Raw genomic sequence first — 18,643 nt, 5'->3', positions numbered from 1 at the left:
AAGCTCTGAAGATGACTGGCTTCCTACATTCATCATTTTCAGGTAATTTACATATCTTGGATGTTACTTGCATACATGCAATGATGCATTCAGCAAGGGACACATCAGTCCCACTGCCAGAATAAACAAATGTTCACACTGTGAATTTTTTTCTTTAATTCTGTTGTTTAAAGGACACAAACAGATTTGTTTTCCAAAGACACAAACCCTTTCATATTTGCCTTAATTACTTTTTTGCGATGCTTATTTTTGAAGTGAGCAACTTAACAGAAACAACACAGCTTTATTCACTTGTTACTCAAGCATTTTTGCTGTTATTTGCATGTATTCAATTGTCCAACTGTAAGCAGATTAAAGTAATAGAAGAGCATGTGTCTCCTTTTCCCCCTGTGTATTTATATAATGTATCTACAAATACTTTCTGTTTATCAAGCAGCCTTTTCTCTGGCTGTGAGGTGTTTTTGTTCCTCCTCACCAAAATCCAGAGAGCAAAATCATCTTACAGTAAAAGCAAAATGATCAAACTCTACAACCACAAATATAGTTCTAAACAAACACTGTGTAAAGGTACCAACAACTGCATTTATCTGCTTCCACCCACAAAATACTCTGATTTATTTTTCCAATTGCTTGAGGTACTTCAACAGAAACTACAGTAAAATCATCAAGACCAAAAGATCTCTACAATCATCATCTCTTTGAACAGCCTTTAAAAAATGGTAAAGCAAAACAAGTCAAAGTAGTACAACCTGCAATGACTGGTGACACTTGAGTGGTCTGCCCTGTAACAGCTTTGCTATTAATCGGTTTTGCAAAGATCAGCTTGGTGATCACAGGGCCAGAAGTTGGGGTTCGGGTCTTCTTCGCAATCTGAAAGATGGAGGAAAAGAGATCTAAAGTAACTTGAGCATTTTTGATCTAAATTATCGTATTGTTAAATATGTTAGAAAAAGGACAATACTCGCACACATAATCAGAAGAATAATTGCTTCTCACATTTCATCTCAATTTCTCTCTATGGAGAGAACTAGGATATCATCCATGCCACTTAGAAAAATAACCACCAAAGCAGGATAGCCAAATCCCTTACAGCTTTTTTTTGTAAGATATCTCTCTCTGTGCAAACATACCTCATCCTCAAGATGCTATAATTATTTCTTACATGCTGTTGGGTCTAGACCAAAATGTTAGAATTAAACACAGAGCTCTCAATATCTGAAGCTTCAAAAAAGGTTAGATCTTTTCCAGCCAATCGGGACACACTGTGTTCCTCCAGTGATTTAAATGTAACAACTACTACTCTGAAATATCTCTTGACCTACTCTTGACATAGCAGCATCCTTTTATCCTGCAAATGGGGAAAGAGCTTTCTGCCACAGTTCTCAAAAAGTAGGTGGATCATCAGTCCCTGGAAGTTTTGGGTACACACCAGCCAAGAAGAAATCAGTTTGCTACATCCAGGCCCAAAGGAGTCTTTTCTTCCTTCCATGATCCAGCCTCTGAAAACACAGCTGGACCAGAAACATACATGTGCACCTTTATGACACTGATAAACTTGAAATCTTTATAAGCAGGGTTTTATAGTCTTAACATCTTAAACAAGCCTTTTTCCCCTTTTCCATACTGACAGAAGTTAACTACCAGATGTATTTATCCTAATAGCTCCTACACATCAGCATCCAGCTGGTAAATAGTTCAATTAAGAGGCTGACTTCTTCTAAAGACTATTTAAGCCTGTTGATTGCAGAGGCTGCCTACAGATGTGGACTATGTCTAAGATCTTCCCCGAGTCCAAAAGAGCACACTGCAAGACATTAATGAAGTCCTTACACTTACCCACCCCACAGGTCAGGCCCATGCTGCCTCTCCTCCGCACACACCCCCAGCCACATCCCCTGGGCACCAGCTACCAACTCCAGCCACATGGAAGTCATGACATTAGCGTCTCTGTGGGGAGCCACTTTTGCTACTCAAGCAGTTAGCTGGAGAAATCTGACTGACATGCAAAGATACAGAGATGACAGCTACTTTTAACAGCCTGAGAAAGTTACGAGTACTTAGATGAAGGAATTGAGTAGGCTGGATGTTATGGTTTCCTACACAAAACCCTATTTATAGAATTTGCTGACTGAAAACACCTCCTTTACAGTAGAGTAACACCAAAACACCTGAAATATTCAGCAGCACCTAACGAATTCCCCAGCTGCCCTGCAAAAAGCACACACATGAGGCTGTTCCAGCTTCCAGCAGCACACACACACGGCTGGGGACACCAGAGCCCCCCTGCTATGGCACACAGACTCCAGCCTGCGTGCCTGAGCTGTGCCTAGCCAAGGAAAGCCAGGAACGAGCGACACTGACACTGGGCAGTGCCAGAAAACAGACCTCATTTGAAACATTAAGTTGTTTGAAGAAGAAAACTTCATTCATAGCCCAGTTGACAAATTCAACTCAAAGCCATTTTAACACCTCAGGGATTCAGTTCTCTTAGCACATACAAGCTGACAGACGAGCAGGCATTTTATCTGTAATGTATCTTATTATTTTTGTAAATTGGCACATCTTTTAATTTCTGATAAATGCCCCACACTTCATCTGCCTGATTTGAGATTTCCGTTCTGCTGAAATTAATCTTATCCTGCCATAAGGTATTATTGTAACTGAACTGCTATTGCTTTTACTCTGAAGCGAGGGCAAAGTCTGGCTCAGAACATGATCACTATCCAGCAGGAACAGCCAGCTCTGGACAACAGCAGTCATTTCCCAGCAACAGTCAATAACCATGCTTAAATGACTTACATGAATACATATAAAATACTAGCTACCTGTCAGCATGAAGTATTTCAGAAAAACCGTAAAAATCCTAAAACTATAGCTGGTCAATGCAAGTAGCCCTGCTTCCCTCAGCCTCAACTTACAATATCCTTTACTGATAAACTCCCCCTTGCTTTTCAGGTGAACTTTTTCTCTATGAAAGTGGTCTAACAAATGAGTGAAATCCCTCAGGGCTTAGGAAACACAGCAAAACTCAAACATGGTTGGTTATAGGTGAGGAACAGCCCTCGGCCCCCAGGTGCACGCCATGAACTCCTGTTTTTGCCACTCTAGTCTTTGCCACTAGAATTGATAACCCTAGCCATCTTCTAGGCATCTAGAAGTGAGAGCCTTCTAGTTATCGGTGAGAAACCAGCTACCCATTTCAGAAGAGACTGGAGAAGCCAGAGAAAACAGTCAACATGACAGACTGCCCCTTTGATGCTTCAGAAAGAGCAAGTTCTCCAGAGCACTCTGCCATGGCCTGTACTAATTACAAGAAGCTTAATGTTATTCCTCTGACTGTGTAAACTAAGCACGCTCCCTGCGAGTTACTTAGAAATAAAGTGAAAAATATTTCCTGGGGCAACAGGAAATTTCCACAAGAAAATTATGGTATTTAGAAGCACACACCAACCTTCTTCCCCCTACGGAAGTAGACAGATTTATCTGCATTGCTATTTAAAAGGTCAACTAGTGTCTTTCCAATCACTCTCCAGTAAACAAGATGAACAGGCAAGTTTCTACAGCCAGACTTTGTTTTCAGTGGTCAAACAGAGTTCCATACATATAGAAAAAAGCACATACATACGTTGCATTTACTGCAGGACTGAATACCCACATAGTCAGCTACCACAAAGGAGCTAACATACTATAAAAATCCACTCCCTAGAGGACATCATGGGAGCTTGTCCATGTAGCCACACCCTATGTAATTCATATTTGGCATAACATGAAAAATCAGGGACTCTAGAAATAGAAGAGGAGAACAGCGTACTTCAGAGAAGATGAAGAAACTGAGCTTGGAATGAGAGTTTGCTCTGAGGTTAGGGAGTGCATGAGGTCACTTCTCCACGATGAGATGAAGCCACAAGGATGGCTTAGCAGTTGTCTTGCCATGGCAGCAACAATGCTACGGACATACAGATTTATTTGCTGAAACACAAAGCCAGTTACCACATCAGGAGAAGTTCAAATTAGACTAGCTTAGTGACAGCAATGACAACAGGTCTGGACATCTGGTTGAGAGTCCTCTGCAAGGCCAAACCCTTGCTTAATGCACTTGGACTGAAGCAGTACACCAGTAAGCACATCACTGTTTTTAAGCCTGTACACGGGCAAGACCCACAACCTGAAAGCAGATGCACTTGCCTAGTAGTTTTGTCCACACATCCTGGGAAGTGTTTTCAACTAAATCAGGACAAGCTGCCAATGGACAGTACAATCCTCTGGACATAGATGAAGCCCAATGTCCTGCCACATTTTACACCTCACAGCCTCATACCTCTAAAACTGCAGTCAGGATTCCAAGGAACATTTTGCTCTATCCATTATGCCCTTTCTCAAGTGCTGAGATTTCAAATGTCACAATTAAGATTACTGCGAAGCTAACTGAATTTTTCCAATGACCTGCAAAGCCCCTAGGACAGGGAGGATGTAAGGAGAACTGACGAGCGCTCTTTGTCATCTAATCTTTTACCAATTCACTTCTACCAAGTCAAACTGCTGTGCTGCCCTTACATGTGAAATACCTGATTCACAAAGCCACAAGAGATAAGCTACACAAGACCCTTGGGAGGCAGGGTGGCATTCACAGCTTCCTTTTCTACTCACTGAAAGGCTAAGAGGCTTGTTCAAGACGATGGGGTAAATGCATGACTTCATTTTCTAAGCCAGAGACTCCAGGCATGGGTTAACTCCCCTGTCATTAGACTCATGATAGGGTAGACCATGAATCTCTCGCCTAGCCTCATATATCCCTCCGCTACTCTAAAGGGAAAAGCACTGTCTGGGAAGTGCTAATGTAATCTTCTCTGCAGTATTGGATACTTATAACTAACTGAACATTGCTGCCTTGCTTTTCATTTGTACTTCCTCCTCTCCTTATAGGAAAAAAGGTGTTAACAGTTCAATCTGTTTTGCAAATGGAAGCAAAGACTTAATAAAAAGAGACCACAAGAAAAATATACTCAAACTGCTATTAACTGTATTTACAAATGGATGCAAGTGACTTTGTAACTGCTTCTGTTAAGAAACCTGTAGAATTCCTAATGAGAAACAGCAGAGGTCAATCACCGCAGCACTGTGTTTCAGTCACTGATGGCACAGGTCATCTCATGCACTCAAGAGCACATCACTCTCCTCAGTTTCCTCTGTCACTTTGCAGTAACTGAAGCCAAGTATCAAGAACTAATTCACTCTTAAACGTTCCTATGCTGAGTCAAGGGCAGAGGCTTTTTTGAAAGCTATAATGACAACCATATCATTAATGATCAAGGTACAAAAATAAAAGCCGCTTAAGAAAATGAGTATGTTTCAAACAGCCATTATTAAACATGTTTTCCACGGGTATGATGTAGCAACAAACAAGGAAAAAGCAGAAATCAGTGCAGGGATCATCTGCAGCTTTAAAACAGTCGTGAGAGTTGCTCACATTTGCTTGCCATGAAATACTAGTCAGGGAGCTTACCATTCAGCTAATAACATGCTTAAAATTTTTTAATTTGCCATGTGCAGCAAATTAATTTTTATCAGCTTAGAGTTTAATTTCTTGTTCAATTTAGACTGTAAAATAAATATTTTCACATCATAACCTGCATTGAGTTCTACTTTTCCTTCACTTTAATGAGGTCTTATTTCTGCCTCACTGCCAACTAGAACAAAGTCACTCACATTTTGTTCTGCCATACAGCAAATGAAAAATCAGACCCTTTGGGTCATAACCCAAGTCTTTTCAACAGATTTTCAGACCCCAGTAGATTCTCTGTGGTTTCAAATACCTCAAGATCCATGCCACAGAACAGGAACAAAACCTTGTTCAGGTTTTTTAAGTGTCCAGCTTACATTCGTGTCTAATCTATCAGTATCTATCAACAAGCTTAAGTAGATTTGAGGCAGACAAGATATACCTTTACAAGCTACGGTTAAACCATGACTGTCATTGTTCTTTTTCAAATTCTCGAAGTTTTTTTTTCACAGAGTTTATTTAAACAAACTAAATGTAACAGGCAGAAGCCACTCTTTTGTAAAAGAGTAAGGCAGCATACACTTTGAATTAAGAACAATAGGCATTGAGAGTTCAATTCAATCTTCCTGAAAGCATGTAGGATTTATTTTTATAAAATGAAAATAATGGGAAGATTCTCTTCAATTTACTGAATTTTAATAGCTTGCTTTCTCTGAGGCAAATTTTAGGTTTCTAGACAGTAGCTAGAGGTAAAGGGCATAAAGTGGTAAATGCATCCACAGATGAAAGCATGGGCTAGAAGCAGCATTCTGTTTTTTAACACAAAGAATAAATGCAAAGGCTGAAAGCAACCGTGTGTCTATCAGTGAAGAAAAGGGACAACTGTTGCAGCAACAAAACTGTTTTTAAGATGTTTCATCAGTATACACTCACTTTACCTGTACTGTTTTTAATTGCTGGGTCTGCAAAACAGAAGGCTGGGCCGCAGTGTTTATCAGCTGACTTCCTTGTGTCAAAGCTGAGACACCAACTACAGGTTTCACTTCTGACCGACCTCCGATAACAACCTTGATCTGCTGGCCTTGTACCTTGGAGTCTCCGCCTTGGGCCTGGGACGTGGCCTTCTGCGCCTGCGGGAGCTGGCTGTGGGGTAATGCTAACACAATAGGTTGGCCAGACTTGCCCAAAGTTGTTACAATAAGCTTTTGTCCATCCGGTTTAATACTCTGATTGCCTATTTTAATATCGGCGGTCTTGTTCAGAATAATTTGATTGGCCGATATAGTGACAGGGGTCTGGGCACCAAGTTTATGGAGACCACTTGGAAAAGTAGGCTTTACAACTGCATTTGCATCAGTTTTTGGGGTTGTGGTGTTCACTGCTGCATCGCCTGAGTGATTGCTGGGTGCAGTAAGTGGTTCTGTGGTGACTGCGGCTGTAGTTGTAGCTGAGGAGTTGCTGGTGGTGCTTATGTTCACTATTTCTTCCAGTTCTGTTTCCATGGGAATCGAATCTCCGATTGGCGACGACACGATAACTGCCTCGATGCTGTCATCTTCCACCAGGGTTATACCAGTGTCCATTATTTCCTCAGGGAGCAAGCTGTTGACTTCTGCTGAAACCACCTCCATTTTAGCAGCTGTGGCAGTGATGACTGGAGCAGGTACTGCAATATTTTAAAAAGTTATTGGCTTCCAGAAAACACACATTTTCAAAGTTTTATAAATAATATTACCAAAAAAGAAAATATAGCAGCAGATATTTTTTTTTAGGTTGAAGGTATTGTGCATGCACAGAAGGGATAGCACAAAAAAAATTTATCAAAACATAACATATTAAGCTGAATTTACTCTCAGTAAGAATTTATATCATCCAGCGACATCAAATCAAGACACTGACTTGCTGTGTATTACCAGTCCACTCTTGACAACACAGTACACAAAGAAGCAGTGTTTCCTTCCCAAGACACAGCCACCTTGTTCACAGACATTTAAGCTTACTGAAATATAAAGCAGGAGTTAAACAGCTTTAAATATCCAACAGACAATAATGGCTTTTCTCATACATGTCAACATTGATTAGCAGGTTATCTTGCCTCAAGAGACTTGTTATCTGTACCAGATGTTAAAGGGGTTCATCTTTGCCAAATCCTTATTTTTGAAATCTCAGAAAAACGAACAGCTGTCTAGTGATGGGCTTTATCAATCCCACAAGCTCAATCAACAGCCCACCTACCCCAGGACCATGCCAAAGCCCTGCCCTTCCAATTAGGCAGACAATTCCTCTATGCTGGCTGTGAAAAGAGTAGCTCAATCTTTTTTCCCCCCTCAATACTCACAAGAAAATATAATGCCCAAATTCATGATTAATTTGAAGCATGTTCTAAACATGAAACACCCCATCTGAAATAGAATATTTTAAGCTGCCTAGTAAGAGCAACTGATTCGTATTAAAAAAAATAATAATACAGTGAGATTCAAGGCCAGAGTCACTGGTCACTTGAGAAACCTTGAAGACACTGCTGGGAATTGTCTCGTCTACCATTCCCACCGAATCTATATCGCTCTCAGAAGCTGAAGACTGATCAGCTTCATAAGGCATTTTCCCCACTTGCTGACCGAATCAGCATGCTTGGGCACTGGATGGGTGAGTACGCCCCTGAGTACTCATAAGCTGAATTTGAAAGGATCTTGTCCTCTTCAATTTCCTACATGCTAGAAAAAAAAAAAAGAGCTGAGTTATTCATACTAAGCAACATTCATAATTAAGGAATCATGCCACAAAACCAGCGCCCAAATGCCAAGGTGAAATAGATTACTCTGGAGTCATTGTGGTTCCATTTTGCGCAACACCAAACTACAGGACAGCTGCATTTTGCTCGTAAGGTAGAAGGATAGGGAAGAAAATCCTACTATAATCTACCTAGTTTCCCTGCCAAGCTCAGGAGGCTCTGTTGGAGCAGTCCATGGCTTCCTGATTGTCAAGGGTGCCATGCTGATCCCCCTCACCTCAGAGTACAAGGCATATCAAACTGCCATGACACTCAAGAAGCCCAAGCTGTGACAGAACCTGTTCAGATGACAGACGGTCAAACACACACAGAGCTCAACTTATTGGCAGGCACTTAAAGATACCAAGTTATCTGATGTCACTGCCAGAAATACCTCCTTTGGAAAGCATTTCTCCCAAAGCAATACCAGTACAGCTTGCTGTGATGTCAGCGCTGGTAATTAGCACTAGACAAAACAGCTTACTCCTAAGGACACATTAGTAACAGTATTGCATTGCTGTCTTAAAGTCCAATTGGTTGACTGCATATACAAAATACAAGATTACACAAAAATCAGATTAGTAAAAGCAGACTGTTTCAGCATGTGTTAAAGCCAACAGATCTCCTGAACTGTGTCACTTTCTCATCTCCTCATCAACCCGCATGGGCTTGCATCTTAGATCTTATAAATTTTAACTATTTCAGACAAACAACCCCACACCACCACAAAAAAAGCAACACACACCTCACCATCCTGTTCTATACTGACAAGCACAAGGGGCTTGGATCCAGCAGTTTGACTCCTACGATCAAGTGCAATCCAAATTATGATTGCCTCAATGTTTGAAAAGAAGGGGAAAATCACCATTCAGTAATGACAAATAATTTTAAGTTACTTGCTTTTGGCTTGCATCTGTATGTGTTATTCCCTAAAAGAAAGGTCATTCTTAGTATCTTTTAACAGTATGACCATAAAGCATTTACATATACTTTAGTTACACAGTTCGTTATTTATATTCTTCATTCTTACCATTAGGTTATGTTACAAAGCAGTAAATAGTTATTAAATACCTATATCTAGTTGAAAGGATAACAACCAACAAACCACTTTTAAGTCAGCATGCAGAAGGAAACGAAATACATCAAGTCTGGAATCAGAAACTGACAAGTTAAAATAAACATTACGCTTCCCTACTGGATTAATAGTTTATGGCCATCACATTGGAAGGTTTTACAATTAGGTCTCATCATTTTACAGTAGGCTTGCATTAATGTATTCAGGCTAGAGCCATCAACAACAGCAAGAAAAGAACCACAACACAACCTACCTGTTCTGTGTCTTCATTGCTTATTGGATATGACTGAAATAGATGAAATGCAATAAGGAAAATCTCATCCTAGCTATTCCAGAAACTGCTGTCATCAAAGGCAGCTTCAACATCCCTGCAGATTTTACTCCTAGGTACTTAGCCAGAATTTCTCAGTAGTCCAGCTGTTTGGTATAAAAGCATTAGAAAAAATAAACATGTGCTGTTTCCATTTTTCCAGCTCCGCTATTAAAGTGATTTCCAACAGTAAAAGCATGTTAAGATTCTAACAGCTTTGAGATACTCAAGACAGGGTAGAGAATTACTTTAACTATTTAAGACGACTTGAAAATTTCATTCACTTCAGCAATTAGGCTTTGAGTCACTTGGTAATGCAAGGGCTGTACCTACAACGCCCCCCCCCAAGATGCATCAGTAAGTGTTTACCTTATTTAGCTCAAAACCTGAAGAAAAAACAATGTAACCCAAGGAAGCATGTAAGCACACTATCAGACTGAGGAACTCCATAAAAATTCCAGGATCAGACTACTAGATAGAATATTTTAGCCTACAACACGACCATACAGCTAAATTAAAAGCTCAAGAGTAAATTCACATAGTGAAGATTTGTTTAGAAAAAGCTCGGGACACCAAACCAGCCAAAAACATATTAAAAAAGCGCAGGGACTAAAGCATACCATCAGCAGAGTCTTGGAGCAACAACTCTGAAAAATGCTGAGTACTGTTAGGAGGACAGGAACAGAAGTTCATCTTGAGTGAACCACCTCATCAACTTACCCACTGCACAGATCTCTACATTTGATATTCACAAAAAAATATATAGATGTATACAATGTCATAAAGGGTAAAAGGAATTTATAAGGAAGAGGCTAAAGAACACCATCATTGTTGGCAAAAATACAGAACTGATGTCTGACAGGTACCTGTGAACTTTGATCTGTTTTCTTCCTTCTCTTAAAGATTCTGCACTGACATACTAGTGACAGAAACTAACACTGTTAAAGTGCTGAGATCAATTATATCAACACCTTTGTTGATAAAGCATGCAAAGCAGCCACACTAAACAGGAAAATCAAAAGAATCAATATTTAAGCAGGTTGACCTGCAAAAAAGTAAACAAATTGCAAGACATAACAATGCCTGTATTTTACAGAAACTAACTGCATCTTATTACATCTCCAGAAATGCCTGCATTTCACTAAGAATCTTTAACCTCTCAGTCTGCAACCAGGAGCAGTTTCAGAGCAGCATTTACAGGAGGATATGTTACAGAATCATCAGGAAGGCTATGTACTGCAAGGAAAACTGCTGGGAAATTCAGATTACTCAGAAATAAGGCTGCCGAGACCAACTTAATAGGATGTCCTGGGATGGTGCTGCATGTGAGCAAGGTCATCAAAATGAAGCGGCGGTCTGAGGGACTTGTCACCAGTTGTGGCCCCACTGGCAGTCTCCTTCCCATTCTCAGTACCCAGCACAGGCCTGGTAGCGCTTAGCCATAGGAAGACTCTGGTATAACTTGACAGGTTTAAGAACATTGGCCAGACCTGCCTTGAGTCATTGGCAATTTTAGTTTTAAACTAAATTCTGAAGTGTCACTTTCACTAGAAATTAGGGAAATCAAATCAGTAACAGCTTTTGCAAGAGTATCTATCTTGACCTACAAAAAAAAACCTATCCCAAAATCAAAAGCTTCGTAAAGGCACAAAGTCCAACATAGCCCTAAAAGAACAGGGATTCTCTTGGGAATCAGTAACTGTTGCTGCATGCTAAGCAAATGCTAACTGAAACCAAGTATCTTGGCCAGATACAGCAACTAGTAGTTCTTTGTAAAAAGCTGGGAGAGATGCATGCACCTAAACATAGCATTACTAAGAGCTAGAGCAAGGGCAAATCTTTTTAAGGACTTCTACAGTTCCTGCCTCAGGAAGTTGAAAGTAAGTATGAAGAGGAATGCTGAAACACCACAAGAAATCCCAGTCCTCAAGAGGTCACTGCTGGTGTGATTATCCAGGAGACAAATCACATGGACATGCGTATGTGAAACTAGTTACTATCGTTAGCCACAAGAACACAGAAACAGGACCATATATTAATTATTACCATTTTCCTGAGGGATATAACATAAGATACAGTTTTGCAGCTCCCAAGAAACAGAAAACCAGAATTATTTGGATTAAGAGACTTACTAGCATCTCCACCCACCCTTGGTACTGCAAAAGGCCAGGTTTTTTTTCTGAGGATCAATAAAGTTTAGATATTACTAGCTTTTAAGAGAATCAAGGTGCCTGTCTAATAATTTTCAAAGTTTAAGGGAAAACACCAATAGTTGCAGTATCCCTCAAGGGATTTACTAAACCAGGTGGAGAGAGTAAGGCTGGAAAATAGGGTCAGATAAATAGCAGAAAAGTAAAAGTGGACCACCAAACAAGTAATTACTCACTGCAAGCACAATGGACTCTAAATGCAGATGTGGAGGGAAAAAACAAGAACACAGTATCATCAACTATCCAATACAGAAGGGATAACATCTGGCATTTCCTTTGCTAAGACAAAAACGTGAGAACATTATAACTTCTCTTTTGAAGAAAGGTTGAGCAACTGACTGTTGCCAGGCTATGGCTCAAATTTGAGGATTTTAAAAGTAAAAAATCTCAAAATATTAATATGAAGTTATATTCATAAAATCAGTCTATTTCTCTTAACTAGTAAAGGTTTAAAAAACATAATAATTTATTTTATTCCTAAATCCATTCATTAGAACAAAGGCAAAGGCAGGAGGAAGTAGAAGAAATACAGCATGGATCTTTGATTTATCCAAGAAGCATGAGATGCTGTCAGCCACATGCAAAGTTCAGGTGCTCAAATGCTTTTCAAATTTTTCAGCTTCTGCTTATCTGGCCTGTCCAATAGCAGTGATATGTAAACTCCAGAAGGCTGCTGAGCTGAAAAAAATCCAACTTTTTGGGTCTTAATACTTAGAGATCAAACAGTTTAAAATTACCAGGCCTCAAGTAGTTGGAAGCTGCCACAACAGAGGTCCAAGTACAATCCAGTGGGAACACTGCATCAGCAATCCTTTCAACTGGTCCCATTCTGCTTCCTAGACTTCCAGTCCTTGTGACTGGGGGTGAGGGGGGGAAACACCTTGCAGTTATTCAATCATGGAACAGTTAATATGCTGCTATCACTGACATGTAATGTTACAAAATATTGAGAAGGACAGTTGAAAAACAATGACCCAAAAAGATACAGATTAACAAAGAGATGTTCTTCGTAGACATGCTGTAAAAAAAAAATCAGAAGGCTTTTACTTAAGTTTTCAAAAATTCACGTCCTATTGTCTTCAAAACAGAACCATTTTGCCAACTTATTGATATGAAATACACTGCCTTCACCACAAAAATCTTTCATTGATCACACCCTCAAAGATTTAGTGACTGCATCTTCCTTCACCACAACCACTGCTACAAATACACTTTAAAACTGCTATTCTATGACCTATAGCTGTTTTCTTCACATCAAAATTAATACTCATGTACAAGGAATCACAGCATGCTACCACAGAAATTAATTACACACGCTGAGTACAAAAGCAAATTTACTATCAAAGTAACAAAGACCTTAGATACAGTACATAACCAAAATTCCCCATGAGTCAGAGAACCTTTCAAGCAAACCAGAGGCTAGAAAGAAAAAGGGGAAAAAAGCCATAGCCAAGTTTTTGATGAAAGCAGCATGTCACAAATTGTAAATGGGTGAATTACATTACAGGTACATGAATGTGCTGCTCACTAGAAAACCGGAAAACCGGCATTCTAAAACACTCTGATACTTAACTCCAGATTGGACAATGCCCTTTTCACCACAAGGAGAAAATATTACATTGCCCAAATGTACCACCAGTTACAAAACAAGATTATTAAGGAAAAACATTCTAGCCATTGTGAGGTACTTAGTAGTATTACTGAAAAAACCCAACAAAACTCCAAGCACTCGCTCAGAATCATTAGTGTCTAGAAAATTAAATCACTTAAATGTCAAATTACTTTCCCATGCACAGCTCACACTTGCTACCTAGCTCTCACATGCTAGTTAAATGTCCATTAAGAGGACAAAACCATACCATTTTACTAATATTGGTCTGCATTTCAAGCCATGTCTACATTTCAAATTTGCATATATATTCATCTCATAATCATCAGTTGACACTTCGTGTTTGCTATTTGTGGCTCAGTTCAGCTCACAGCTGAAAACTTAACTTCCATATCATTCTGAGGATGGACTAAGATCAGCAAGCTGATGATAAATCTGCTTCTTGAGAACTTAGCACCCTTTAAGGGTCTAATCCTTGCCAGTGATAAATAAATTCCAGACTGCACTGGAGAACAAAGGCATTACTATTATGCTAATGCTGCCCACTAATCTAACAGTGCAAAGTTCTGCAGAAGTAAGAGAACATAGACATGAGTGTATTTTTCAAATGATTAGCATGTCGAGGCTACGAAGGTAGAAACAGAATTAGGATAGCCATTTATGCTCTAATTATCAACAAATGCATGCTCTTTACTTAAAGCAACTTTCCAGGAAAGAAATGAAAATAACATTCATTGCAGCAGAACACTTCAAAGCTGTTTCTGAAACTGGAAACAATGTTCTACTTTCAAGCAGAGGTTCATGCAAACTAAAAATAAAATAGAAACCAAAAATCACAACACTTCCGCCACCCTTCCCTTGGTTTGCATGCCAGTTTCAGCCATTTTCACAACATACAGTAGCACAAAAGCTGAAAAAAAAAAAAACAACCCTGAACAAGTAACCTTACGATCATCAAGCACATTCTGAAGGTGTTCACTGCAATGAACGATCAACATTTGGGTCTGTAGATACCTGGGCCTTTCAGTCTTTAATGAAGCATATCCAATCAACTTTGTGGTGAGACCAAAATAACTAACTCCTAAAATAGTTTCAAATTATTTTCTGTTTAGAAGGCCAAAATTAAAGCATTAAGAATCTGAAGTTAAAATGAATATACGTGGTGAACTTAGCTTGACTGAAAAAGCCCCTGTAACTTAACCGATGTGAAGAGTACAGAGTACTTATCACTAGGTCCAAGAAATGTATTTTTTCTTTTAAATATAGCTTGAAATAAACTGCTTTTCAAATTCCAGGTGTCTCTTGAATGTGGGGCTACAGAAGAATTCAGACACACAGCAATATCACACCAAGAACACTTAAAAACAACACGCATGACAACTGCCATCGTAGGCTTGGTATCGAGCTCCCCACAGACTTTTAACAAGTATTATCGTACGGGGCATCTTTTAAGATTAGGCTTGCTGCCAGCAATTTCAGCAAAAGTGCATTTTAGTGTTGTATTTATGGGCAAAGGTTCATCACAACAGAATAGTTACCAATTTTATGAGTCTTTGTAAATCAGGAAGCACAATGACTGTGGTGCATTAAACGTATTCTTCAGCAGCACTGCCCAGTCAGAAGGTACAACACATGAACTTCGTTCTAACCAAAACACCACCACCCCCTGACTCCCCCCCCCAATTTCAGTGGGGTATTTAATTTCTAAAAATATGTTACAATGCCACAAAAAAGCTTTTTGCCCTAAAAACCTTAATTCCTTGGGCATCTTATGCAATCATATGATTCTTTTCAAAGTTAGAAGAACACAGAGATGAAAACCAGATAAAAATCTAGACACCATAAACTGCAATGCTTTCAGGGTAGCTGTCAAGATTTGGACAGCAGTGAAAGTTGTTATGGCCACTATTGCTTTTTAAACTTATCCTAGAAATCGAAGTTGGCTTTCTTAATTTTGAGTCCAATGAGGCATCGAAAGAAAAGCAAAAATAGCTCAGTTACATTGCAGTGATTTGCCAAAAAACATGCTTCTAGCTGCAGATTTCAGCAGCTCCACCAGCCTTAAACATGACAACACTTAACAAGTACAGAATATATTTACTTGCAGAAGGACTGAGCTGAAGATAAATAGCTAGCCTGCAGGCAAACTGTGACTTGGGTTCAGATGCCGAAAAACACTATTACCCCCTCCCTCCCACTTTAATCTCTAGATAAAGCATCTCCATATTCCTTTTGGGGAGAATTTATTTAAATAACTAGGATTATGCAATAGTTGACTGGCTTTTGTGGAATGAAATTCTGCATAAAGATTTTGAGTCAAGAGATAAATAGGAGAAATGGGAATTTCAGTGAAATCTTAATCTCTGCTCCAGAACCATATGGGCCACTTCAAACATAGGCTTCTCAGATCTCTGAAGTCTCATTTATCATAACACAAAAGGTTGAAGAGCTTCTGAAACACAAACTAGTAAGTTTAGGCATACACAAGAAAGCCAACAGTTAAGCTTTTGCATAAACACCTCACACAAAACAAACAAACAAACAAGCCAACCACAAACCACCAAAAAAAACCTACCGCCCCAAAAATGCCCTCAACAAAAAGCCTTACAGACAGGACTAGCCAGAAAGAAGCATATCAGCGACTAGGACCACACATTATCTCTTACAGTCTTTGTTTTCAATATCCTGAAAGCGACCCAGAGAGACATTTACTGTATCTTACTCTACCCCCGGAGATGCTTTATTCCAAACAGCATACCAAGGCCACCTGGAATGAAGAGTTCTTTGCATGCACCCTCTATTCTGCTCAATCTATCCATCTCCCTTCTGTCCTTATAGAACGTCCTTTCCAATTTGACTTCCATGGCAAACACTCTACCATCAGTTGGACAAGTTACCACTACACTGTCCAAGTTGAAATGAATCCAGAAGGTTCATCTCATTCTCAGAATTAGCAAGAGAGGAAATAATGACATGCAAAACCTTAATTGTGTTTCTCCATGGAAAAAGGCTATTTTCTTCTTTTACTTTGCAAGACCACGTAGCTCATAGCTTCCCTCTTTACTACATCTAAGACAACTCTGTACACAGAAGAAGCTCTTGCCAACTGTCAATTCATAACTTTGGGGATTGGAAATTAACAGTGTTGTTTTGTTGTTGATGACAGGACATCAAAGCAAACCTGTAGCCTTAGCAGGTTGTCTGCTGTGACTCAGCTGCTCTAGGTGTTTGCTACACTGTTAAAGCACCACATATCCAGAATGAGCTGAATGCACCTGCATCAGAGGGTGTTCTCAGTAAGCTCCCCCAGAATCCTGCTCAGGACATGCACCTAAACAGCTCTGTATCAAACTACAGCCTATCAAAATGAACTGAGCAGCAGCAGTATCACTTTTAAGTGACTATGGGATGACTTTGTACAAAACTGTATAGCATCTGCATTGCTGGGTGTAGTCTAGGTTCTTATTATCTGGACTGCTAAGAGATAACTCTCTTCCACAGACAAAGCTTATTTTGCAGCCATAAACAAATATTAGAAGTAGAGGCAAATGTAACAACTCATGATAACAATGTCACTAAGAATTTTTGTTAAGAATCCAAGACAACCAACTTATCAAAGCTTTTTATTCAACTTACATCTTTTTGCTGACATAATATCAAAACTCACCTACCCATTCAACAGAGAGAATGAGCTCTTAGTTACTCTAGTTGTTCCAGAAGCAATGGTAAAAATTCACATTTTCTGCTTCTCCCAGGAGAATTCATAGCCTGTATCCAATTGTTTGATTTTTTTTTTTCTTCACAGGAAACAGAAGTGACCTTTGCTAATATCACTGTAGGTGCTAAATTGACTACAGCCTTGTTGGTCCCTTTGCCACTGCCAGTTAGCAGCACTGGCACCAGAACTACTCTTGGCAAGTGGAAAAAAAACCCTCTTCATTGAATGTTCCAGACATGAACCCAGCAAACAGAAGAAACATATTTCAAGAAAAGACTGAATTCACTACATAAAAACAGGCTCACAGTTCCCACAAACTCTTGACTGCTTGCAGTGCAAGTGTTATAGAACACCTACCCATGCAAAGCAGAAACAATCTACAGTTAAGAAAGTGAAGGTCACTTGTTTGCCCAAGTTGATATCGATAGGGAAAAAAAATATCTTAGAGAGACAAATAATTTTATTGTGTCATTTTATAACAATAAAGCAAATATGCTAGTTCATCTCCTTGTTTGCTGTGTTCTTTAGTCCCTTTCTGCCAAGTACATACAAGCACACACCAACTGAAATTCACCAAGATCAATGGGGAAGAAAAACAGGAAATGCAGTTCTTAAACTCCTGACACTGGACATGGTCTCTTTCATTTGCTAGAAAAGCTTTCAGAGAAGTATATGTATACCCAAGATTCACCCCATACTGCCGGCATATTATCAAATGAAAGACCACAACCACACGTATGTGATCTTACTTTACCTACAATTATCCTAATTAACTGCCATCCCTCAATTCTGCTACCATTCCAATAATGGGTAAAATAGTGTCATTCATTTTATGCATTCCCGATTTTCTTAATCTCTGACACTTTACACTTTGTCTCTAAAATGGAAAGATGTGTTTTGTCGTAAAGCAAAGAATTACAGAATCACTCAGCACCACATTTTCTCAGTCTTTTGTTTAAGCTAACCAACCAGGAGATTGCTTTAAAAAAAAAGTCATGAAACCAACAAAAATGATGAATGCATAAGAAAGCTAGAGTTAACAGAAGGTAAGTGAAAAAATTAATCACTTAAGACTGCAAACTCACCATGTTTGCACATGTAACAGCAGAGTGAAACCAAATCATTTTAAGACAGACAAAATACTTGCCATTCTCATTCTCTACAGATGACAAGATACGGCAGTTTGTCTGCATGCTTCCCAGAGTATCGTGGGTCTAGATTTATCAAATACAACACCAATGTCTAACTACAGCAAGGAAAAAGCCCAACCTTACTCCTTATCAAATGCTGAATACACAACTACTCTTAAGTATCCAGTCTTTTTTCACCAGTTACAAGGAACACTAAGAAAGTATCAGGTGTTCTTCACCACAAATTTAACCATCTATAGTTGCAAAATTCAAAATAATAGTTCCCAAGGCAACCACAATTCACTCAACCAACGCACGCCA

At 39.3% G+C, this 18,643-nt stretch overlaps 1 protein-coding gene across 5 annotated transcripts in view; it reads right to left on the bottom strand.

Moving 5' to 3' along the window:
* Positions 1-18,643, bottom strand: part of LIN54 (lin-54 DREAM MuvB core complex component) — a 41,524-nt gene that overhangs the window by 18,459 nt on the left and 4,422 nt on the right. For 4 of the 5 annotated variants that reach the window (XM_040583352.1, XM_040583372.1, XM_040583366.1 and 1 more), the window contains exons 2-3: positions 6,439-7,166; positions 750-870 (exon numbers count right to left, since the gene is read on the bottom strand). In XM_040583352.1, coding sequence (XP_040439286.1) covers positions 750-870; positions 6,439-7,131 — 814 coding nt within the window. In that variant the 5' untranslated portion in view covers positions 7,132-7,166. Of the gene's footprint in view, positions 1-749; positions 871-6,438; positions 7,167-9,598; positions 9,763-12,602; positions 13,714-18,643 lie in introns of those variants that run through there. The other variant, XM_040583357.1, reaches the window with a different exon arrangement.

Source organism: Falco naumanni, chromosome 1 (genome assembly GCF_017639655.2).
Source record: "Falco naumanni isolate bFalNau1 chromosome 1, bFalNau1.pat, whole genome shotgun sequence".
Lineage (NCBI taxonomy): Eukaryota > Metazoa > Chordata > Aves > Falconiformes > Falconidae > Falco > Falco naumanni.
Note: the sequence above shows the minus strand (reverse complement) of the source record. Positions and strands in the feature narration are given on the sequence as shown.